Consider the following 25,522-nt stretch of genomic DNA (forward strand, 5'->3'; position numbering starts at 1 on the left):
TTGGGGAAAGAATTTCGTGCCCAATCACTCATGCAGTTTGCAAATTAGAAACCATGCTATGCAATCAATCAAGCGATGCTCCCACAAAAAAAAAACAATGCATTGAAGAAGTTGTGCCTAGCCTAACTACATGTGCTTGTGCGTCATGTAAATGCAAACACAAAAGATACACACAATGGAAAATAAACTCCCAATGTCATTGACTAATGTTTTCAAATTCTTGCTGAAATACTCCGCCCTTAGATTCACAATAGTGGACGCGCGGCGTCACCACATCGTCTTTCCGCAAGAAGACACTGTCCAAGATAGGACCTTCAAATCCCTTGGGATTAGGCTGCATGTGATCACACTCCATCCGCGGTCAATAGGGAATTTACTGGCTTAGAGCCCCTCTAAGCTTCCCTGAGCCTTCGGAGCCATCCTACATAACAAGGGAACTTACTACTTGGCCCTTTGCCCTCTCAGGTGCTCGAGTGATCAAAAACCAAAAACACCTACCTCCCTCAAGAGCGTACGACCCCCACTTGCAGGTGAGTTTTTCCACACTCTGCAGAGTGTTAGGGAGCATTGGGCTGGGAATCCCAATGTCCCGAACCACCATAATCCACAATTCATCCGATTATGCAAGCCCAGAATCATAAGAGCCATAACTCATTATTCACAAATCCAAAAGCATTCATAACCATAAAATATTTTTAACACAATTGTCAATGCAATGCATAGAAACTATCTCCTTCGTCAATGTCTGTGTTCCTTCCTAAAAAGTAATTGATAATACTAATATATTTTTGTAAGTTTAAGTATGTTCTAACTGATCGTAATCTATGTAACGGACTAACTTATCCCTCGTTAGAAAAGTTTAGAGTTATTAGCTTAAAAAGTAATCCTTTTTTTAATGCATTAAACCTGATTATATTTGTTTAGCCATCCATCATGATTACAGGTTATGGCTGCAACCTCAATTTGTTGTGGGATGGCTAGTTCTTCGGTTTAAATGGGTTCGGGGTGAACTTCCACTTGTGCTTCACCATCGTGTTGTGTTCCCTCAACAGTAGCAATAACTTCCTCGCATTGGGGAGCTCTCTGAGCATGACCTCGCTCAGGATGTAGATGTCTCTTGGGAGCCATGGAAGAAGCTTAATGGGTTCGGGCAACGTTTTCACATAAGACTGGCGAGAGAGAGAGAGAGACTGAAAGAGAGGCTCGGGTGATTGCAGCAGAGCTTCATGGCATCAATAGCAATAGAGAGACTTCTACATGGATCATTGTGTGTCTTTGACGTGATGCTCTACCCATGTTTATATAGTAATGAGGAGGGAAGGCGGCGGGGGATAAAGAGAGGGCGCCTACTTTTAGTGTTTTTTATGACGTTATTGATGACAAAAAGACAATGTTTTCTTTTAGCATTTTTGACGATGTCATTAATGACGTCACGGAGAGGCTCCATTTTTGTAGTGTGAAGATAAAAATTGATGAATATGTGGGCGAGGACGCACTGTGTGCCGTGATGGTGTCACTCCAAGGGAGTGACCAAGGCATCTTGGCCTTGGCATACTTGACAACGGACTACGAAGGCTTCCTTGGCGCCGTTGGATGCGTGTGAGAAGCTTCCACTAGCTTGTAGGAAAATCTTTCTAGGAGGTCACCCATCTCGGCAGGCAGTAGTGTCGTCACCCAAGTGCACTTAACTGCCAAGTGACTATCCACTAGGCTAGTTCTGTTTGTTGCGCTATACTACAAACATAGTTTTAATAAGCTAGTCTTGGGAGGGTTTCCCAAGTCTTTCTTCCATGAACTGGCATATAATACCTCATTAATAATAATTATTATCTTATTAAGTAGAGTCAGTTTCATTTAAAGAATGTGCAACATAAATCAATTTTCTTTGGAATATATGCACACATTGTTTATTAAAATAAACAAGTAATGGGGACATTACAGAATGAACTTAAATTTTCTCTAATCTAGCTCTAATACTATGTAGAACAAGGATCTAAAATACATTTGGATGTAAAATGTAAAGAGCAACAAGATGGAAGATAGGTTTTCTTTATGATCAAAGAAAATTTTGAAAGAGAGACTATGAAGTTTGATGATGAAATATTTGTTTCCTTTTTCAAAGTTTTATGGAAAGGCCATCCTTGACACACATAATCGCATTATGTTGCCCATCAAGCTCATTCCTAGATTGGGCTTGCTATACATATTAAACCTCATGTTTACTCATTGAGGTTCATCACAACCTTCTATCAAAGATCAAGGCCAATTATATGATTTCACAATGTTCTTTAATAACAAATTTTACATGTGGAATATAAAATGCCCTTCTATAAATGAATTTATACATTTTAAAATATTTTCTTATGTGAATATATAACATTTGTAAGGTTGTGTTTTTTTATATCTCATGTGACTTACTTTTATACATAGTGACGTCCTTAAGGGTGCGAGGAAGGGGCAAGGAGGGGGAGGGAGGAGGGCAAGGGAGACACAGGGGGTGAAACTAGGATAGTAGTGGAGGGGAAGGGGGGAAAAGGCAAAGAGGGTGTAAGAGGAGTAGGAACCAAGGATACTCCTGCTAGGGAGGAGGTTGCTATTACGAAGGTTGATGAATGGCCCCTCCAACTCACTCGAACAACATTGTCCTCACATGATGGTAGAAGACGTCTTACAAGTTTCGCTTTTTCTAGTAACCAGGTCAAAGTTCTAGGCGAAGTGCACACGTAAAAGCTACATAATTGGCTATGGGGCCGGTGGAGCGGTCGGTCAAACATCTCTCGCTGTCGATTCGAGGCACTCTTCTTCCTTGTAGGACTGTCGACCACGTCGTTCGCATGACGGAGCTTAGCGACCGAGTCGCCAATCATCCCTGTTTCATACTTGCATGCGGGGAGGCCGGCACTCAGCTATAAAATGCTGCAGACGACATTGTTCAGCTTCACCTCGACGTCTTACAGATCACTGAGAGAGAGATAGAGACAGAGAGAGAGAGAAGCAAAGTTTAGTGTGAGCTAGAGAGACAAATCCTGCAATATTATCCAGCTGCAGCTTGAACTAGCTGCGAGAATTATGGCCGGCTCTTATAATAAGGCTGCGCCTGCGATCAGGCGGCCGCATGTTTATGACCAGCGTAAGGCACTAGCTGTAGTGCAGGTGCTGCTATCATCAGCTGCAGTGTGCTTCAGCTTCCTGCTTCTCGCTAGTTGCATACAACCTGCCTCGGGCCAGCTCACGTCCGATTTCTATGCGCAGTCGTGCCCGGATGTTGAGCGCGTGGTGCAATCGGCTGTGCAGACGGCGGCCGTGAACGCCGACACAGGCATGGCGGCTTCCCTACTGAGGCTGCACTTCCACGACTGCTTCGTGCAGGGCTGTGATGCATCGCTGCTCCTCGACGGAGCTTCGGGGGAGCAGTTTGCGCGCCCCAACAACAACTCGCTGCGCGGTTTCGACGTAGTGGACAACATCAAGGCGGCGGTGGAGGGCGCATGTGCGGCCACGGTGTCGTGCGCTGACATTCTGGCGCTGGCAGCGCGGGACTCCGTTGTCCTGGTAAGAGAAGTATCTGTCCATACATATATATATATATATGCTAAGGATATATACATTATTTGGCGATAGTAATCAAGATCTGATGTCGCAAATATATGCTAACGCTAGTGCTTTACTAAGCAGGCGGGCGGGCCCTCGTGGACTGTGCTGCTGGGACGAAGAGACAGTAGCAGCGCAGCCAGCCAAAGTGCAGTGACGGCAGCCCTACCGGGACCAACCGACTCACTGTCCACCATCATCAGCAAGTTCGCGACGGTGGGGCTAAACGAGCAGGACGTAGCAGCGCTGTCAGGAGCCCACACCTTCGGGCGCGCCCGCTGCGTCAACTTCGTGGGCCGCCTCTACAACTTCAGCGGCACCGGCCAGGCCGATCCCACGCTGGACCCCACCTATCTCCAGTCACTCCAGGCCACGTGCCCTGAGGGCGGAAATGCGAATGTGGCGGCCCCGCTGGATCCGATGACACAGAACGCCTTCGACAACCAGTACTACCTGAACCTGCAGGGCAACCAGGGGCTGCTGCAGTCGGACCAGGAGCTGCTTTCCACCTCCGGCCAGGCCACCATCCCGAGCTACGTCAACATCTTCGCCTCCGACCAGTCCGCCTTCTTCACCAGCTTCATGGCCTCTATGGTGAACATGGGCAACATCAGCCCCCTCACCGGTTCGGATGGGCAGATTCGCCTCAACTGCGGCCAGCCCAATTCAAGCTAGGCTGGAATAACCTCCATTAATTACATTCATACCGACAGAAACCTTCACCTTCTATACAGGCATCATTTTTGGAATTGAAACCTGTGTGGCTGTCAATGCCCCATTGATATGAACATTGAAATCGTATGGAGCTAAGGAAAAACGCGGTGGAAAAACCAAAAAATTTGAACTTACTAACTCCTTTTACAACAAGAAAGATTCTATGAACACATATTCGCCAAAGCCCTCGATTATCCCTAGATTTATAGAACTACAGCAACAAGCCAATGTTTGTGAAGCACTTAGTTTCTTATCTTCTATTATTGTCGAGTACTTTGCTATCTAATGACTTAATTAGATAGCAAGTTGGAAGATAGACCCTTGAGCATTGCCACGACACTACAACATAAAAGCCTCATACACGCACATTTAGACACGATTTTTGAATACAGAGAAAAACTTACGGGCGTGTCTATCCGCCCGTCTATTTGCGCGTCTATCATTTCGCGTCTATAATCGCATGTATCGACGAATTTACACGCACAAATAGACGCGCAATAGACGCACATATACACACTTTTAGATGCGCTTTTACAAGTACTGATAGATGCGAACGAGAAAACAAAAAATGTCATTTAAAAAAAAAGATATTTAATTTTCTTTTTTAATTTGAATAATGCAGCACGTGTAGTCTGCATTATAGACGCGCAAATAAACGCGAATTACCTGCAATTTAGACGCGCTGATAGACGCGCAAAATAGAACTTTTGCGCATCTATCAGATTGTGTATTTGGGAAAAAGACAATGTATCTTACAGGCACGAGAATTGAAAGTGAAAGTCCATGTATTCATTATATATCAAAGCATTTACAAGGGAAGTTTTGAGTGCTTGTGACCTAAAGCATGGCCGCAAGCAGTAGGCTCAAAGAGATATCATACATATACAAGAAAAGAAGGCCTCATGAGGAGATATGGTGCTCCTCTACGAATCTGAAGAGGAAACATCCTCGCTAGTACCACCATGGCTACTAGCATCGCTATCCCCCTCCTCACTGTGCTCCACATCCGGGTTCGCCTACACACACAAAAGATCAGGGTTGCTTATATAGACAAGGTGGAGAAAAAGCTATAATTAGTTATACTTTTAATAGGAAAGTAAGAAAAACATACCTCCTCTGGCTATCGAATCCTCATGGCCCGGTTGTATTGGTCCTCAGTGATGAGACCCTCTGATGCCAGGAGGCATATTTCACGGTGGATTCCGTGCCACGATGGATTCCGTAAAGTTTTACGATGGATTCCGTAAACTTTGGTGACCGGGGCTCATACACAAAGTGGATTCGTTGTGCGAGAAGTTGATGGGGACGCCTGTCCTTTTCGGGCGTTTCATTAATTTAGTGTGTACATGGGTGGTTCCATAGCGGGTGATTCCACAAAATGCATATTAAAATAATAAACGTTTATGAGTTTAGAGTGCGCACTCGTAATAAATTAAAGTTAGGATTTTTTTCTAACCAGTTGATTTATTTATGTAGCTGAAGACTGCTAGGTATTCACTTTTGTCGGTTTAATTGTATTATTTTACTAACGATTGTGAATGCTTCAGTTGATGTGTAGAGATAGCAGCACTGGCGGAGGAAAGCATTGGAGGATAGCGAGTATTCGATTTATGGATTATATTTTGATAGACACCACGCCTATATTTTGTCATGCCTATTTATTGAGGCATCGATTATTTATTATTATTTTGTATGCGCACGGGCGCACGGTTATGTTATTTCTATTTGGACATTGTATTGGGCGTGCCAGACTCTTTGGGCACCGTCCATTAGCTTTATTCCTATTTTGTGTTAAAGCAAACTCAAAAGCTAAAATCTTACTATTTTGTAATTTAGGCTATTATTTGAGCATGAAGATGAATAATACATAAAATATATGCTTTATGGAGCGCTCACACAAGGCATGGGGGGAGATTGCACCCAATTGGTCTCTTGCTCTTGTCGTTCATGCTTTTTATTTTTGTAATTTGTGCAAAAATTAGAGTTCCATTGTTCTTGGGTACCTTCCGGCATTCACTACGCGAGCGTACAGCATCCGATCTACGCACCAGTGGTATTAGAGCGAAGCCGAGATCAAGAGCTTCCAATTGCCACCCATCTCGTACGAAGGCGGAGCTCCTGGAACGATTGGGCTTTACAGTAAATCTCGTCGTGAACCGTCGATACAGGCAGACTTCTGGCGATCAAGAACCCCTGTTTCCATCATTGGATCGCGAAGGACCGGTCTGCAGAGGCGGAGGACCACTCCCAACTCTCCTACATCAAGTCGTCGTTACACAGAGATAAGTCACCATTTTCATACCTTTCAAGCTTTAAACTTTAAAGCTTAGAAAGCTTAAGAGAAGCTTTAAGCTTCAAATCGTCAACACGAGGTATCCAGACATCTCCGAAATTTGCGTTGTTGGCTGAAAAAACAGCCCCCCCCACGATTTGCGCCGTTTACTACCCATAAAGCTTGAAGCTTAATCAATTAAGCTATAGTCACACAAGCTCTTCAATCTTGCAAGTCATAATTAACTCCAGGTCACACCCAATCAGTCAAGTTGAGCAAGTTTCTTCAAGTCAAGTTCTGCAAGTTCTGTAAAGCGACTAAGTTCTGCAAGTCTGCAACTCTGCAAGTCACATAAGTCTGCAACTCTGCAAGTCAGACTAGTCAATTGGAGTTAGAACTGACTTGTGCTCAAAACTCCTAGAAGGGCTGTTCCTGTGCAGAAACTCCAAACTGCAAAGTTGTTCATTGGAAGATACTCTACCTATACGTAGGTTTGCTGAAGCATTTTCAAGATACAAAGAAGGATAAAACGCAGATTTTTTGAAGATTGTGAAAGCTATACCCAAAAATACATAAGCCTTGTATTCCCGAACTTGAGCTACGCTCATCCCGCTAACTTGATTTTGAGTGAGAAAGGTCTTTTGAGTTTTGCAGGATGACGGAACCACATATGGATGATCTTATGGCTGAAGGCGACCTACCTGAACCTACGATGGAGCAAAAGTTGGACTTAATCATGATGCAATTGGAAGAAGAACGAAGGGCTAGGCAAGCATTGCAAGTTCAACTGGCAAATTTACAAAGAGCGTCTACTGACAAAGAAGAACCTCAAGCTGAAGATCTTATTCAACGTACCATCGATGCAACTCTTGAAGCTCAAACCATCCGCAAGGAATCAAAGATAAGTAAAAGAAGTTTCAAATTTCGTACTTTCAATGGCATACGAGAATGAAAAACTGTTCTAGCATTCATTAGTCAGTTTGACGACTATTTCCATGAGGAAACCTATGCAGAAAAATATAAAATCAAGTGTGTCACTAACCATTTAGTGGATTGAGCATCTCTTTGGTGGACTACTGTAGTACGCAAGAGTATAGATTGTCCTGCTACTTGGGAGAATTTCAAGGAGAAGTTCATGCAGAATTTCCTTCCTCCACAATTTCATGAGAAAGCTATTAAGCAATGGGATCTTCTCCAGCAACGGGATCGTGAGCCTATTCCTCAGTATACAGAGCGTTTTTTAAATGCACTACTCTAGCTACGCATGCTTGAAGACGTACCTGAAGCGACACATAGGTGCAAGTATATGTCTGGACTCCTTGGGCATTATTACGCTGAAGTTAACATGTTCAAGCATGCTACTCTTGAAGATGCCATTTCACTAGCTCACGACATTGAAGACAAGCTGCGAGGTAGAGACAGACGCCCACAGCAATTCCAAGCCAATGCCTGGACATCTAGCAGCAAATTGTCATTCAAAGAAGCCACCTGCCCATATCAACTACCTTAGAGCAATGGACGAAGACAAACATGAAGATATGCCTGATTTCACAGAAGATGAGGACGACACTACTACTACTTCTGATACTTTGCCAGGTATGCCAACTCCACATTCTTTATTGACTATGAAATGTTTGGTGCATGGAAAGGAAAAGATTATTTTGCATGATGACGGTAGCGCTCATGATTTTATTTTAGCAAAACTAGTAAAAGAATTGAAGTTACAGACTCTACCTATGCATTACCGCATCAAAGCTGCATTCTTAGGCACTAGCTATAATGGTGACAGGAAGTGCATGACTTAGAGATTCATATTGGTCAATACACAGAAAGAAGAAATTTTCTAGTTGTTCCATTACAGTCGAATGACATTATTTTAGGTATGCCTTGGCGTCACCAGCATAACCCAAATATAGATTATTCCACACATTCAATGAATATTAATTTTCAAGGAAAATCTATTACATTATATGGTATGCATGCATCTAATGTTTTTCCACTGCTTTCTCATACTCAAGCTAAACGTACATTACGCAAGAGTAGTAAATCTTATCTCATTTGGGTGAATGAACTGCAAGTCAAAGAAAATCATATGCATCCTAGACATAAAGAATTTCTTGCACATTTTAAGGGCTGTTTTGCTGAAGACCTACCACCTGGTCTACCTCCTTCACGTCCAGAAGACTATAAAATAGATTTGATCCCTGGCACACAACCACCTTGCAAAGCACCATATAGGCATAACCAGATAGAGCAAAAAGAAATTCAAAGTCAAGTTGAGGAATTACTAAATAGAGGATTGATTAGACCTAGTAGTTCTCCATTTGGTGAACCTGTCCTGTTAGTCAAGAAAAAGAATAATACCTATCATATGTGCATTGACTATCGAGCTTTAAATAAGATCACTGTAAAGAATAGGTATCCTATTCCTAGAGTTGATGACCTTATGGACAAACTGCAAGGATCTGCTATATTTAGTAAAATAGACCTTAAGTCTGATTATCATTAGGTGAGACTAGATACGTCAGACATATTCAAGACTGCATTTAGGACACAATTTGGTCATTACGAATTTTTAGTGATGCCATTTGGATTGACTAATGCACCTACTACGTTTAGTAGAATGATGAATCGTATCTTTTTGAAATATCAGTATTGTGTAATTATCTTCTTTGATGATATTTTGGTGTTTAGTCAAAATGAGAAAGAACATTATGAGCATTTGTAATTGGTTTTTCAGTTATTAAAAGATAATCAACTGTATGCAAACCCTGAAAAGAGTGAATTCTTTAAAACAGAAATTGAGTATTTAGGTCATATAGTATCATCTGATGGAATTAAAGTTGATCCTAAGAAAATAGATGCAATATTGAATTGGCATGTACCTAAAAACGTGCATGAGTTACGCTCATTCCTTGATCTTGCTAGTTTCTATAGAAAGTTTGTACGTAATTTTCCTTACTTTCTTTACCATTAACCAAACTTCTGAAGAAAGGAATTGTTTATCATTAGTCCGAGAATCAACAGAAATCCTTTGACTTATTGAAACATGCATTAACCCATGCCCCTGTCCTACAGTTGCCTGATTTTAATAGACCATTCTTTCTAGTAGTGACCGATGCTAGTGGATCAGGAATAGGAGCTGTACTTATGCAAGACAACCATCCCATAGCCTATTCTAGTTGTAAGCTGAAACCCTCTGAACTGAAATATTCCACATATGACAAAGAACTATTAGCAGTTGTACAAGCATTACGATAGTGGAAACACTACTTAATGGGTTCAGAATTTATGATAAAGACCGATCAGCAAAGTATTAGACATTTACTTATCCAACCCCAAATCTCTGACCGACATATCAAATGGGCATCCTTTATTCAAAGTTTTTATCCTATCATTCAATATCAACCCGGAAAAGAAAATGTAGTGGCTGATGCATTAAGTAGAAAACCTGCTATTCATAACATTTCTGTTATATCTTTTGATTCTTTGATTGCTATGAAAGATACTTATCGTCAGGATATTACTTTTCATGCTGATTGGAATAAATTAGTTCAAAATAACTTCATTCCTATTGATTCATTGTCATATAATGATGGATTTATGTTTTATGAAAAGAGATTGTGTGTTACAATTCCATTCCGATCTTTTGTTTTGAATGAAATTCATTGTCCCCCATATCAAGGTCATAGAGGTATCATATCTACCTTACGTACGTTAACTGAAGATTTTTATTGGCCGCATATGGACACTGATGTATCTAACTTTGTTTCTGAACGTTTGATTTGTCAAAGAGTTAAGAGACATCATGGTAAACAGTATGGATTACTTATGCCTTTGTCTATTCCATCTAAACCTTGGGAACAAATTTCTATGGATTTCATTACTGGTTTACCTAATACTAAATCTAACCATGATATGATTTGGACAGTCGTAGATAGATTTAGTAAACAAGCATATTTTATTCCATGTAAGAAAACTTTAACAGCACCACAAGCAGCACAATTGTTTTTGAAAACTGTTTTCACTAACCATGGATTGCCAAAAGTTATTATTTTAGATCGTGATTCTAGATTTTGTAACAACTTTTGGATTACTCTGTTTGCTAACCTAGGCATAAAGATAGATTTCTCATTTGCATTTCATCTTGAAACTAATGGACAAACAGAAGCCACTAATAGCACTATTCTAGATCTTTTACGTGCATATACTATTTCTAAACCTCAGACATGGGACACACATTTACATTTATTACAGTTTGCATATAATAATACACCACACACATCTACAAAGAAAGCACCGTTTGAAGTGATTTATGGATATAGATTATCTACACCTGTTGCATCTTTGTCAAATAGAATTCAAAGTGTTGATGATATTGCTAGTATGCATAATACTATTTTTGATGAGGTTAAAGATATGATTGCCAAAGCCCAGCAATCATATACCAAACAAGCCAATAAGAAAAGACAAGCAATGAATTCCAAAGTTGATGATTATGCTTGGTTGAGAATAGAAAAACGTAGACTACAAAGTGTAGATAGACACCCAGTTGTCAAATTAGCTCCTAGATTCTATGGACCATTTAGGATCATTCATAAAATTAATGACAATGCATTCAAGTTTGAATTACCACCTCATTGGAAAATTCACAACACATTTCACATTAGTTTATTGAGACCATTTAGAGGTCAATTACCTGTACACCCTGTTTATGAAAACCCACCTTTGTTAGAGGAAGAGACTGAAATACTTGAACCAGAAGCTATCATAGACACTGACTTTATGAGCACTAGAACTAACCGAAGATATTTTAGATATCTAGTTAAATTTAAGAACCATCATGTAGAGGAAGCACAATGGATGCACGCTAGAGACTTAAATGATTTCCCCACTCTGTTAGCTCCACATTGAGCTAATAGCAATTGAGGTCAATTGCTATCCCACCCCGGGGGTATGATGCCAGGAGGCATATTTCATGGTGGATTCCGTGCCACGGTGGATTCCATGAGGTTTTACGGTGGATTCCGTAAACTTTGATGACTGGGGCTCATACACAAAGTGGATTCTTTGTGCGAGAAGTTGATGGGGATGCCTGTTCTTTTCCGGCGTTTCATTAATTTAGTGTGTACATGGGTGATTCCATAGCGGGTGATTCCGAAAAATGCATATTAAATTAATAAACATTTATGAGTTTAGAGTGCGCACTCGTAATAAATTAAGGTTAGGATTTATTTCTAACCAGTTGATTTATTTATGTAGCTGAAGACTGCTAGGTATTCACTTTTGTCGGTTTAATTGTATTATTTTACTAACGATTGTGAATGCTTCAATTGATGTATAGAGATAGCAGCAGTGGCGGAGGAAAGCATTGGAGGATAGCGAGTATTCGATTTATGGATTATATTTTGATAGACGCCACGCCTATATTTTGTCATGCCTATTTATTGAGGCATCGATTATTTATTATTATTTTGTATGCGCATGGGCGCACGGTTATGTTATTTCTATTTGGACATTGTATTGGGCGTGCCAGACTCTTTGGGCACCGTCCATTAGCTTTATTTCTATTTTTGTGTTAAAGCAAACTCAAAAGCTAAAAGCTTGCTATTTTGTAATTTAGGCTATTATTTGAGCATGAAGATGAATAATACATAAAATACATGCTTTGTGGAGCGCTCACACAAGGCATGGGGAGAGATTGCATCCAATTGGTCTCTTGCTCTTGTCATTCATGCTTTTTACTTTGTAATTTGTGCAAAAAGTAGAGTTCCATTACTCTTGGGGACCTTCCGGCATTCACTACGCGAGCGTACAACATCCGATCTGCGCACCATCCTCCTCATAAAAGTGAAGCCATGTCGCTGCGCGGTTATGGCCTCGATAGTAACCTACCTCTCTAGGGGTAGGTGTCCTACCAACGATGGTAGTCTGCAAAACATTTAGAGATATACAAACAATTAGACGTCACAATATATTAGACTAAAATATATATAAAATTTAAAGAAATATACATTTAAAAAAACTAGAAATCAAAATATACTTACAAACTCTGCCTCCCACGACTCTCTGCCGCCCGATCCGTAATGCGACGATCCCATTGTTTCCATTTGGATCCGTCGCGCTTCTGCGTGCTGGTGACTCTTCACTTTCTCAACTACTTTCTTCTTGGCTTTCTTCCACTCTATGCGGTGGCACATAGGTGGTTGGTTGTAGGCTCCACGCCCCTCCTCCAGCCTCCGCAGTGAGTCCCTGGCCCGTGTCATGAGGTGGGATCTTTTGTTGTGAAGCATATCCCTCACTTTTGTACGTCCCCAATCATCCGAGAATCGCTGACCCTCAGGATTTGGGTACCTCCTATGGACTGCCCTCAACACCTCTTGCCACAAGCCGATTTTCTGATTTTTGAAGGCAATGAAACAATCTTTATACGTCGCATGCACGATGCTCCTCATGTACGCCATTACATCCCTTCCCTCATCATCATGAAAGATGCCACCGGCATCTATAACTCTATAGTAATGGTGTACAACCTCCTCTACATGATCTACTGGTGAGGGTGATCGCTTGCCACCTCCTTGGAAATCCCCACACAACCCTCCCCCTCGACTCTCCCTCCTCCATCTCTGTCGACTGCCCTCTGCCTCGCTGGACACACGAGCCTCTGCAGATGCTTGTGCTTCAGCCAATGCACGTGGAGCACGTGGAGTACCTGCAAATGGAGTACCTGCATATGGAGTACCTACATATGGAGTACCTATATGTGGAGTACCTACCTGCATGTGGAATTTGGGAAGTAATGCCAAGCAAAGACGCTAGAGGCATCCCAGACATGACATTAAACACCTCGTCCGCCGCTGTGGAAGAGCGGCCAAGGTGTCTGGTCATCTCTCCCATGAAGTCTTTCCTACTAGGAAAACCTCCAAAAAATGCATTGACCCCCCTGCCAAAGGAGGCCAATGTATCATTCATGCGATCCACATCTGGGTCATTGCTAGATGAACCAGGATATGACATCTGCAAAAAAAACACAGGAAAAAGACAAATTTATTTGCATACAAAAAATATAGGAGGATATTGTGCAGTACAAGCAACTCATGGATGAGGGGTGGAGGTGACTATCCGGCCTATATGCCTAGCTGAGGGCTCTAATTCACGAGATCCAGATGTAGAACACACAAGTTTCAATCTCACTTTATGTATAGAATGTAATGTTTGTATAAATGTGTATAAAAGTATACTATTTTCTAATTTGTTACTTTTAGATCTAACTAAACTTCTATTTAGGAGTTAATCAATACCACGCAACAAGATTCTGCTCTAAGTGATGTCACATAATAGGACCTTGCAGTTTTTAATGTGTATAAAAGTATAACATTTCAATTTTTAAGCCTTTGACATAACATTGATGTTCATCTTTTGTCTAGCGCGTCTATTTGTGTATCTAATGTGCAGCACAGACGTGCATCCCAGGTCAATGTGCGTCTATTTGCGCATCTAACATGCCGCACAGACGCGCTGCCAGACACGCATCCCAGGTCAATGTGCATCTAAAATCGCGTGTGCATTGCAAAGCACACTCGCTGTAAGATACCCTCTCAGACACACTGAGAGGAGACAATTTTTGTGCGTCTATGTCCGTGTCTACACTGAGATGTAGACGCACTAGCAGACGCGCTAGGCCGGCCGATTTTAGACCGACGACAGCCATTGACGATTTACATAATGCAATACATTATAATGGAATCACAAATGGAAAATACATAGATAGAGTAGAGAGAGGAAGAGAGAAACAAAGAGAGAGAGAGAGAGAGACTCACCTTGGGTGTTTGGTGTGGCGGGTGGTGGCGCTTCTCCTTCTCCTTCTTCCTCTCCTTGGTAAGTTACCCTCCCTTGATGCTTGTTTGCTTGCTTGCTACTTCTTCTTGTTCTCCTCTTTCTTGTTCTCTCTTTCTTCCTCTCCTTGGCTTTCCTTTTTCCCTTCTTGTGTGTTTGAAATGAAAGAAGAGGTGAGTCATGAGGAGGTGAGGCATGAAGAGACTGCATGTCGGCTAAACTCAAGCTTCAAAACTGCAAAAAACGCAGGAGAGGAAAGGCGCAGTTTGAAAAGAAATGATTTAAATATGGTTTGAATTTTGACATGTGCGTCTATTTTCGCGTGTATATGTGCGTCTATTTTTCAGATAGACGCGAATATAGACGCGTAGTTAAACGCGGATATAGACGCGCATTTGGGATTTATCATAATTTTATGTTTTTTAAGATAAATTTTGATAGTGAATTCTTATCATAAAATTTAATGTATTTATGATGATTTTTGTGTATTTAAAATTAAGATCTTATGTAAACATATGAATGACAAATATTTTGATGTTGTCTTGAATTAGGTTTAATCATGTCGACGTCAACATCACCTAGTGTGGTGCAAGCTGGTGAGTCAATGAAAACATCCTCAAGTGAGGATGAAACATTGCGTCTTCATAATCGAGATGCATGGCTACGACAAAAAATTAGATGCATGTGTGATCGTTGTCGAGGGTGTATTTTTCGAGTACGTCGAATTGCAATGTCACACCTCAGCTTGTATGGAGAATGGGACCAAGAAAAATCACCGGCATTCATTGTTTTTTTTTACCACTAAGATTGCTAGTCTATGTTAGGGAACTATATATCAACGTATATGGAACTCCCTTTTGTGGTTGAGCAGGATACGGTGCCACATCCTCAGATGCTCCCTCCCGGGCGTCGAGAGACTGCAAAACGTCGACGCAAGGAGGCATAGTCTTCAAGAAGAGTAGAGACTAATGACCATGATAGAAGCCCTCATGAAATGCCCCATCAAGTCGTAGAGGATGAGATTTTGGACAACATGGTACACCATCTATTTTCACAACCGGTTCAGGGAGAAGGTCACTCTACGAAGCCAGATGATCCACTATATGTAGCATCATCTACTCCATTGTATGAAGGTTGTACGTACTCCATTCTTCGTGCGTCCCTCGAGATACTTAACTTGCAAACAATTTATGGATGGAGTAATGTCAGTTGGGATGCATTATTGAGATAGGTATCAATTCAGTTTGGCTTATATGAATCATAATATTAATTGTTAACCTCTCTATTTTGAAATCAGGCAGAAATATATGTTGGTGGTTTTTTAATTCACTTTTAAAATATATGTAGATTATTATCACAAATGCTTCCAAAAGGAAACAAATTGCTAGCTAAGAGAGAGCAAGCAAGACATTACTTGACATCTCTGGGAGGCCTCGATTATGTCAAGATCCATGCATGTGTCAATGATTATGTCTTATTTCGTGGGATTCATGAGTTTGCACGAGAGTGTCCTGTTTGTGGCGAATCAAGATACGAAGTGGAGATGAAGTCAATGGATGTGCCTCGTAAGGTTTTGCGACACTTTTCGATTGTTCCACGTATAAAACTTATGTTCAAGTGTAAGTCTATTGGAAAGCTCATGTCATGGCATGCTAGTCATCGTTCGAGTGATGGAAAATGGAGGATCCCTGCAGACACACCCACATGGCAACATATAGATAATTTGTGGCCAGTATTCAAAGAAGAGCCAAGAAATTTGAGATTTGGTTTGGGTATGGATGGAATCAATCCATTTGGCATCAAAAGCACATCATACAGTGTATGGCCAGTGGTATTGGTGAGCTATAATATTCCTCCATCCATGGCAATTAAAAAGGGACATGTGATGTTGTCCCTTCTGATTCCTGGAAAGCACAAGGTAAAAAACATGGACATTTACTGAGAGCCTTTGATTGAAGAGTTAGAAATATTATGGGAAGGTATTGAGGTGCAAGATACAAGTGCATCTGCATCCTCTAGAGATTTCACATTGAAGGCCATGTTGTTGTGGATCATGCACGACTTTCTAGGATATGGAGAGTGTTCAGGTACATGTATATAACTCTATATTTGAAATTCAAGACTTGAATCAATTGCAATTTATTAATTCACTTGTTTTTTCAAGTTTAACCACGTCAGGATATCATGCATGTCCTATTTGCGGTCCCTCTCTAGTTTCCTCTAGGCCGGCACGTTTAAAGAAGGTTATCTACGACAATCATCATCGATTTCTTCCTATTGACCATCCCAAATATGTTCTCCCTACTAATGGAATGACTCCACAATCTCTAACCATTCAAGATTCGAAGGAGAGATGGATTAATGCCGACAGCCACCCTCCACATGGCATAAGTCGATAAGAAGTGCATTTCTCTCGATTGACTTTAAAGTATTTAGCATGATGAAATGTTTACATAATATATTGTTTGTTTGTTAGGTTCTCTATATTCTTTCATCTTCCGTACTGTACTGAACTCAAGATCAATCACCTGTTGCACCCCATGCACATATTTAAAAATGTTGTATCTACATTATGGGATCACTTGATAGGGGCTCGCGATTCAGTTAATGTAAGGGAGGATTTACGTAACATTGGTCGCATGAGACGAGCCTGGCCACGAATTGGACCCAGAGGAAAGATTGAGCTACCCCATGCACCTTGGACATTGTCAAAGAACGATGAAAAAATAGTGAAGGAACAAATATATAGCTTTCGAACACCCACAGGATGTATGAGATGTCTCAAGGGAGCCTTCATAAAGAAAAAGAAAAGAGGTGTGGAGCAACTATCTGGTTTGAAGTCCCACGATTGGCACAAAATGATTCAAGTAAGGGTATCTCTAACCATGAATATAGTAATTAGTGGCGTAACTATGTGTAAACTTTGGGGTATGATGACTTTTTCCTCTACTGACAATTTGCATCTATGAATATTGTTTATATTCAGTTTGTACTTCCTACTAGCATATCCCATTGTGCCTCCAAAGGTGTACGTGATATCATTTACGAGATGGGAGAACTTGTGAGGTGTGTATACATTGTATTTTTTCATTATATATCTTTTAATTTCTACACAAAAATAAACAATTCTCAAATACATCTTGACAGATACGTGAGCTCGAAGAAAATTGATCCAAACACATTGCAAGATGCTCGAGTATTATCTATTGAGGTGGTTTGTTTGGTGGAGGAAATTTTTCCTCGATCCATTTTGACTACTCAATTACATTTACTCGTACATTTGATTGATGAGATCGCACTTTGTGGGGCAGTTCATGTAAGGTGGATGGTTTTCTTGAGCGCTTCATGAAAACCTTGAAAGATTTTGTGAGGCAAAAAGCACGGCCTGAGGGAAGCATGGCTGAGGGTTGGTTAGTGCAATCATCCCTTGTTTATATTTCTGAATATCTTGCTGAAGTGGATCCCTCTCAACCACGACTATGGAAAGATGATGAAGACTTGAGGATGACCTCTATAGTACCTCAAGGAAAAGGAATGAGTAAAGTGCTAACAAAAGAAGAACTTTGTAAGTTAAATAGTTTTTGTGTGCGCAATAGTGATGTTATGAGCAAATGGGTGACACTATATAATGAAGCAAGGGCAAGAAGAAAAAGCGAAAGACAAGAATTTCGCACTAGATATGGATGTAATGTCTCATTTCCAAATAATCTAAATGCGCTCCCACCTCATATTGACATAGATTGGTTACATGAGGAAATGGAGAGAATGGAAAAAGAGAAGGAAATTAATATATCTCAAGAAGAGTGAGAATACGCACGAGGTTGCTTATCAAAGGTGAGACATACTATCAATTAATTTGTTTCTATAAGTTTTATTTTATATAAATAATTGACATGTTTGATCTTTTATCTTTTACTACTAGTGCACATTATTCAATGCACTTTGGTGTGAGGGTAAACATCTTCGAACTCAACGTATAGATGAAAAGAGAAATACCCAAGATTGTGATATCCTTGCTCACTTCGAGGCTGCCAATGGTACCATGGAAGGTTATTGTGGCTTGATCCAAGATATTCTGAAGCTTGACTTCAGACGATTCTTTATATATGTACTGGATGTGAAGTGGTTTAAAGAAGTGGTAACAAATGGTGAGCATTGCACAATCAGACATCATCCAAGTGGTTTTGTAATCATTGACTCTACAAAATTTCACCAAAACAAGAATGACACATTAGTATTACCTCAACAATGCGAGCAGGTATATATGCAAAGGCTAATTTTTTTATATGCATACATGTGATACATATACACAATATAATAAGTACTTAAGTTTTTTGCTTTTGTTTTTCAAATACAGGTTGTGTGTCATCCAATGGTAAACAATAACCGATGGTGGAATGTCATCCCTATATCTAATCGTTCAAAACCAATATATGGTAATATTATCGACATGGAGATAGCAGATGACAATCCAACAAATAATGATGATGTGCATGATGGCACCATAATGGATGATATGCGTGATATAGTACAAGATGAACCTTACGATGATGTTCAAGGAAACGCAGAAGAAGACAATAATGTGATCGTCGATGATATTGATGAAGTTATTGAGCAATATAGCAACACATCTGATAGTGGGATAGACTTATTTGTTTCGTTACCTCTTGGTAACATAGACCTAGAAGTAGATAGTTTAGCAAGGGCTGATCTCATTGAAGATGAGATGGATCATTCACTGTAACATACTTAATTTGCTTATTGATTCAATATATGTGTATTCCTAATTCTATGATTTTAATCATGCGCACACGTGCATATTCAAGAATCAATAGTCAAGTTTAAAGCAAGCATTGAATTTTCCATAATAAAAAGGAAGTATCTTTTATCATCTTCAAGTACATAGAGAAATTACGAGATACATATTGTAATGCTTGCTACTAATTGTAAGGTTTCTGTCGCTTTTGCTGCTAATTACTTATATCAGGCTTGTCAATTGGAGGAACTGCCATTCATTAGAGAGCAATGAAAAAGTAATTATTAACTCTATTTTTTTAATTCAATGATTCAATGGGTATTCTTAATTCTATGGTTTTTATCATGCGCACATGTGCATGCTCAAGAATCAATTTCAGGTAGTTAAATAATTATTAACTTTGGTTTTTCAATTATGTGAATTGCTAATTTTAGGTGGTTAAATAATTGTGTGTCTGATAGCATGTCTATATTAGCGTCTATTTGCACGGATATATAGATGCAAAATTCGCATCTATTTACACGCACGTTTACACGCATTTATAGACGCTCTGATAGACGCACCCGACTTTGCGCATCTAACGTGCACGTCTATGCCTCGTTTCTGTTGTAGTGCAAGTGTGTCTTAATTTTAACCGGTTTGTGATCTCGAGTGCAATTTCATTTGTACCTTGCCTACCATATGTTTCCACAAATTTGTACATAGACTCTTCAACCTTCTCACTTACACCGGCCCTCCACGTTTCAAATTCATGTAATTTAAGTATGTTGGACTCTTGAATCTTTCCCTTCCAAGTTATTATCCTGAGTCTAGCAACAAATGATGCTATGGATCTAGGGACATGATGTAGAGGAGATGGGAAAAATATCAGCATACATGCTAAAGGAGCACTGTACTATGTCAGCCTAATAATATGTGCATTCCTAAGTTCTAGGGACTCAATTAGATTCATGAAATCCTTAGGTGATGACAGGGATGGTGTGATAGGCTATTGCCAACCTTTGGTGATATATATTGGAGGAGTTTAAGTATATGAAGTCATGCTCAATGCACAACAATTTGAGAAACCTTAAGCTTAACCAAAAGAAACCTTAACCTTCTATACAACTATCATTCTTTAATTGAAACCTCTATGGCTGCCAATGCCCCATTGATATTAAATCCTATGGAACTAAGAAAAAGCTTTCTCAATGTGGTTGCTAAAGCGGATTCACTCACATCCCTTAAACTAATTTAGTTTAAAGCTTGTTGGAACCTACCTTCTCAAAAAGGGTTTCCAAAAGAAAAGAAAGTATCTTTATTAGTTCTTGGTTGGTGATTAGAAAACATCAAGTAAAATTTAATTTCAATTGCACCACCTCCTCCTAATATGAGAAATATAAACACATGGTTTTGTCAATTGGAAGATTGTGTAAAAACCAATTACTCAGACTTACTAACTCCTCTTACAGTGAGAAATATTGGATGAACACATATTCTCCAAAGCCCTCTATGATGCCTAGATTTATAGAACTACATCAAAAAGCCAATGTTTGTAAAGCACTTAGTTTCTTATAATATTTTCTTATTGCAAAGTACTTTGCTATCTAATGACTTAGTAGGTTGGAAGATAGTCCCCCTAAGCATCACTACGTGTGGTGCCATTTTTACCATTCTTTGATACCAAGTGCAATTTTATCTATACCGTGCATACCATATGTTTCTCCATTGTACTTGGTACTCTAAGTTTAATCAAATTTATGGCATTTAAATATCTTTAAAATATATGTTAATGAAGTTGCAAAATTTGCAAAAAAATCGCATAAAGAAACACGTAAACTATCGTGTGTATAAGCCCAACTATAAATGCATTTTGAGGCACACATCTTTTGGTTGGGTTATTTATCTGAGTGTAGACACACCCATAAGATTTCTCTTCTTTAAAAAAAAGTATCAATGTGACCTTCTATGGGCCTAATCCCTTGTAGTAAGGGACATAGTAGCCTAACCTATGATGAAAATGCATGTAGTTTCTTATTCAATGTCAAGACCCACCATTGGAATGCGCATTACTAAAAGTGTCAGTCTCAATGTGTCTTTCTAGCACCATGAGAAGCATTAGAATAGCCATCAAAGTAACTAGTAATATATAACGATGTTATTGTCAACATATATTCCAACATTTGCAAGGATCTAGCCCTTTGTAAGGGCAAGGGATCTAGTCCCCTGCAAGATATATAGTGATGGTCATGTATAGAGATGTTAATATCAACATTTTGTAGAAATCTAGACCCTTGAAATGCAAAGGGGCCACATCCCTAATACTATCCATGTCTACATCGCATTAGACATGGACTACCTATTTGCCACCTACACATTTTATGAAAAATTAAACAATACTTTTCAAAATGATTAAATTTGTACAAAAAAACTTACTTCAATGTATATTTGCAACTATTATAGGATATGAATGATTGCTTACTATTATAGCATGCATCTAGGAGGTGCACATAAAGCTTGCTTGCTAGAAAGGTCCAACTTTGACTCTCAATAGGTCCTTCCATGATTGGTTTGTAACACATGAAAAACCTACAATACTCCATTTAGGTGTGTTAATATGTATCTAACATGTGCATGTGTGTATGTATATTGTGCGTGTACATGCATGAGTGTAGACATGTGTGTATATGTATATAAACACACATATATACAAATAAAACATAATTCTACTCTCTCTCTCTCTCTCTCTCTCTCTCTCTCTCTCTCTCTCACCCTCCTCTCTCCTCTCTCCAGTACTTCCTATTGCTAGGTGGCACTTACACGAGGGCTTGAGCACACCTTCAATGGTTCTTGCTTGTGTACACATTGACGTGATGAGTGTCTTGAATGGTTCTACATTACCATGGGGCATGTTTCTAAGAGTGAATTACTTTTGGTCTTGGGTAGAAGGATGATGGGGATAGCTATCCTTTTCCGGAGACATGAGACTTGCAAGTTTGAATGTGGGTGAAGGTGTATGTGGATGATGCCACGATATTTATATCTCAAGTGCTAATGTCTACATGATTTGATTATTTATGAAATTCCAATTATTATTTGATTTATTATGGCTAGTTGGATTTTATTCAGTTAACCATTAATCTAACATGATTTTCTAAATTTTTGGCACAAGAGCTTATGTGTATAGAGCAAGATGAATTGGATACACATTGCAAGTGCAATTTATTATATAGACTTCTTTATTGAATTCTTTAAATAGAAGTACCAGCGTTTACTCTAAGGTGTGTGCACACCCTCTTTGTAAATATTTATGAATATTTGAGATTTTAGAAGACATATTGAAGATATTCTAGAAATATTTTATGGCTCTCAATAGTTGTGGGTTATACAATGGATTGCAACTATCTATTCAATGAACTCAAACTCTTTTATGAAAAGAGTGATTGTAAAGGGCCTATCTTTGGGCAAAGAAAGATTCATTTTAATATTATAAATATGGCATGGAGGAGATGCCCACTCCATGTATGGGGGGAGATTGCACCCAAGTGTGTTGCTCAATTTTTCTTTACTCTACTTTAAGTATATTTTGAGTTTATAAGTCATGCTTTCATTTTTTATGAGTAAAAGAGAGTGAGGAGAGATTCTTCTACTTGCTATGTGCAAGCCTCACATCCGATCTACTCAACACTTCCTCTTCCTCTCTCTCTCTCTCTCTCTCTCATTGTTGGTCTCATCTCTCCCCTTTTTACGCACACCCACATTCTACCCACACATACACACACACACAAAGAAAGAATCAATCAATCAATAGTTAAGATTAGGAATAAAATAGCTATATAAGGTGCATATACACAGATACACACATACTCTTTCTATTAACACTTACTTCAAACTACATAGAAAAACAATAATAACCAACTAGGAAGAAATTAAGAAGTGCAAGGAGAAGAGTACATGGACAAAGGAATCAAAGATTAAGTCTCAACTCTTGGAAGCACCAAAATGAGTTACCTACATTGTAGCAAAATATCATAATCAGAACAAAAAAGAAAAAGGAAAAAATAAAAGAATAAGAAAACATGGAATCTTACATTTTGGTAAGTAAATGCAATAGGAAAAAAATGGGCAATGTAAGGTAAGTTTCATTAAAGTACATTTATTTGTACCTTGCCTACCATATATTTCCACAAATTTGTACATAGACTCATATTGATATATCCCTTATGTCTTATAGTGCAGATGGAGCTTGAAAGGAAATGGATATATCGCTCACAGTGGAGATGGAGCTCTAAATATAGTGTCTATATAATCATGAAATCAATAGATATAGTTGTTGGTAGATTTTACCCACACAATCACCTGTAACGTGAAATATATATGAATGTACAAAGTACCAAAGCTACAAGATAACATAAGGATTCTCAAACAACTAGAGCAATAATAGATAAGACCAATGATGCTCAATAAGGTAATCAAAGATATCCACAATATGCTTAATCCACCGCTAACATCATTTTGATTTGCTTGGAGCACATTGAAAAGCATACAAGACAACATACAAAAAAAAGTCACTAGTAGAAGAAAATGTGCATATCTTGTACAAAGAATAAGGATCCTACATGGCTATGCACATAAAAACTTAAATTTAGAAAAAAAAAACACACACACACACACTCCCTCTCTCTCTTTTCCTCTCTCTCTCTCTCTCTCTCTCTCTCTCTCTCTCTCTCTCTCCCCTTTACACAACACACACATGTTGTTAGGATTTTTCTATGTATGGCCAAAAGCCATTGGGACTCAACTAAGATAGATCATAGCACGAAGAAAAGAAATTCCATCAAAGAAGAAGACAAGAAGCAACAAAAATCCAAGAGACAAATGAAACCCAACTATAGAATGTATTTCTTGCATATGAGGTTGAGCTCAATCATTGTATAGCATATGCATCCATATATACACATCCAAACTAGAGCTACTTGATGGTACTAGTGATGAAATATACACCATCCATTGTCCTTCTACACCCCCAATCTCTAATAGTTGGAGTATTTCCTTTTGGGGGATAGCAATCTTATAATTTGGCTACTTGATCCTACTCAAATGAAATGAAACATTAGCTAAGGTTTCCACACCTTATGCTCCTCTCTCTCTCTCTCTCTCTCTCTCTCTCTCTCTCTCTCTCTCTCTCTCTCTCTCTCTCTCTCTCTCTCTCTCTCTCTCTCTCCATTTACACAACACACACATGTTGTTAGGATTTTTCTATGTATGGCCAAAAGCCATTGGGACTCAGGTAATAATAGATCATAGCACGAAGAAAACAAAATCCATCAAAGAAGAAGACAAGAAGCAACAAAAATCCAAGAGACAAATGAAACCCAACTATAGAATGTATTTCTTGCATATGAGGTTGAGCTCAATCATTGTATAGCATATGCATCCATATATACACATCCAAACTAGAGCTACTTGATGGTACTAGTGATGAAATATACACCATCCATTGTCCTTCTACACCCCCAATCTCTAATAGTTGGAGTATTTCCTTTTGGGGGATAGCAATCTTATAATTTGGCTACTTGATCCTACTCAAATGAAATGAAACATTAGCTAAGGTTTCCACACCTTATGCTCCTCTCTCTCTCTCTCTCTCTCTCTCTCTCTCTCTCTCTCTCTCTCTCTCTCTCTCTCTCTCTCTCTCTCTCTCTCTCTCTCTCTCTCTCTCTCTCTCTCTCTCTCTCTCTCTCTCTCTCTCTCCATTTACACAACACACACATGTTGTTAGGATTTTTCTATGTATGGCCAAAAGCCATTGGGACTCAGGTAATAATAGATCATAGCACGAAGAAAACAAAATCCATCAAAGAAGAAGACAAGAAGCAACAAAAATCCAAAAGACAAATGAAACCCAACTATAGAATGTATTTCTTGCATATGAGGTTGAGCTCAATCATTGTATAGCATATGCATCCATATATACACATCCAAACTAGAGCTACTTGATGGTACTAGTGATGAAATATACACCATCCATTGTCCTTCTACACCCCCAATCTCTAATATTTGGAGTATTTCCTTTTGGGGGATAGCAATCTTATAATTTGGCTACTTGATCCTACTCAAATGAAATGAAACATTAGCTAAGGTTTCCAGACCTTATGCTCCTCTCTCTCTCTCTCTCTCTCTCTCTCTCTCTCCATTTACACAACACACACATGTTGTTAGGATTTTTCTATGTATGGCCAAAAGCCATTGGGACTCAGGTAATAATAGATCATAGCACGAAGAAAACAAAATCCATCAAAGAAGAAGACAAGAAGCAACAAAAATCCAAGAGACAAATGAAACCCAACTATAGAATGTATTTCTTGCATATG

General features: G+C 39.3%; 1 protein-coding gene across 1 annotated transcript; it reads left to right on the top strand.

Moving 5' to 3' along the window:
* Positions 1–3,306: 3,306 nt before the first annotated feature.
* Positions 3,307–4,457, top strand: LOC148034435 (peroxidase 15-like). The gene is made up of 2 exons (XM_087680520.1): positions 3,307–3,552; positions 3,676–4,457. The coding sequence occupies exons 1-2, from the start codon at positions 3,322–3,324 to the stop codon at positions 4,264–4,266; spliced, it is 822 nt and encodes a 273-aa protein (XP_087536646.1). The 5' UTR covers positions 3,307–3,321; the 3' UTR covers positions 4,267–4,457.
* Positions 4,458–25,522: the final 21,065 nt, after the last annotated feature.

The sequence above is a fragment of the Lygodium microphyllum genome, chromosome 6, assembly GCF_053477565.2.
Source record: "Lygodium microphyllum isolate KBCC chromosome 6, Lygodium_microphyllum_v1.1.10, whole genome shotgun sequence".
Taxonomy (NCBI): Eukaryota; Viridiplantae; Streptophyta; class Polypodiopsida; order Schizaeales; family Lygodiaceae; genus Lygodium; species Lygodium microphyllum.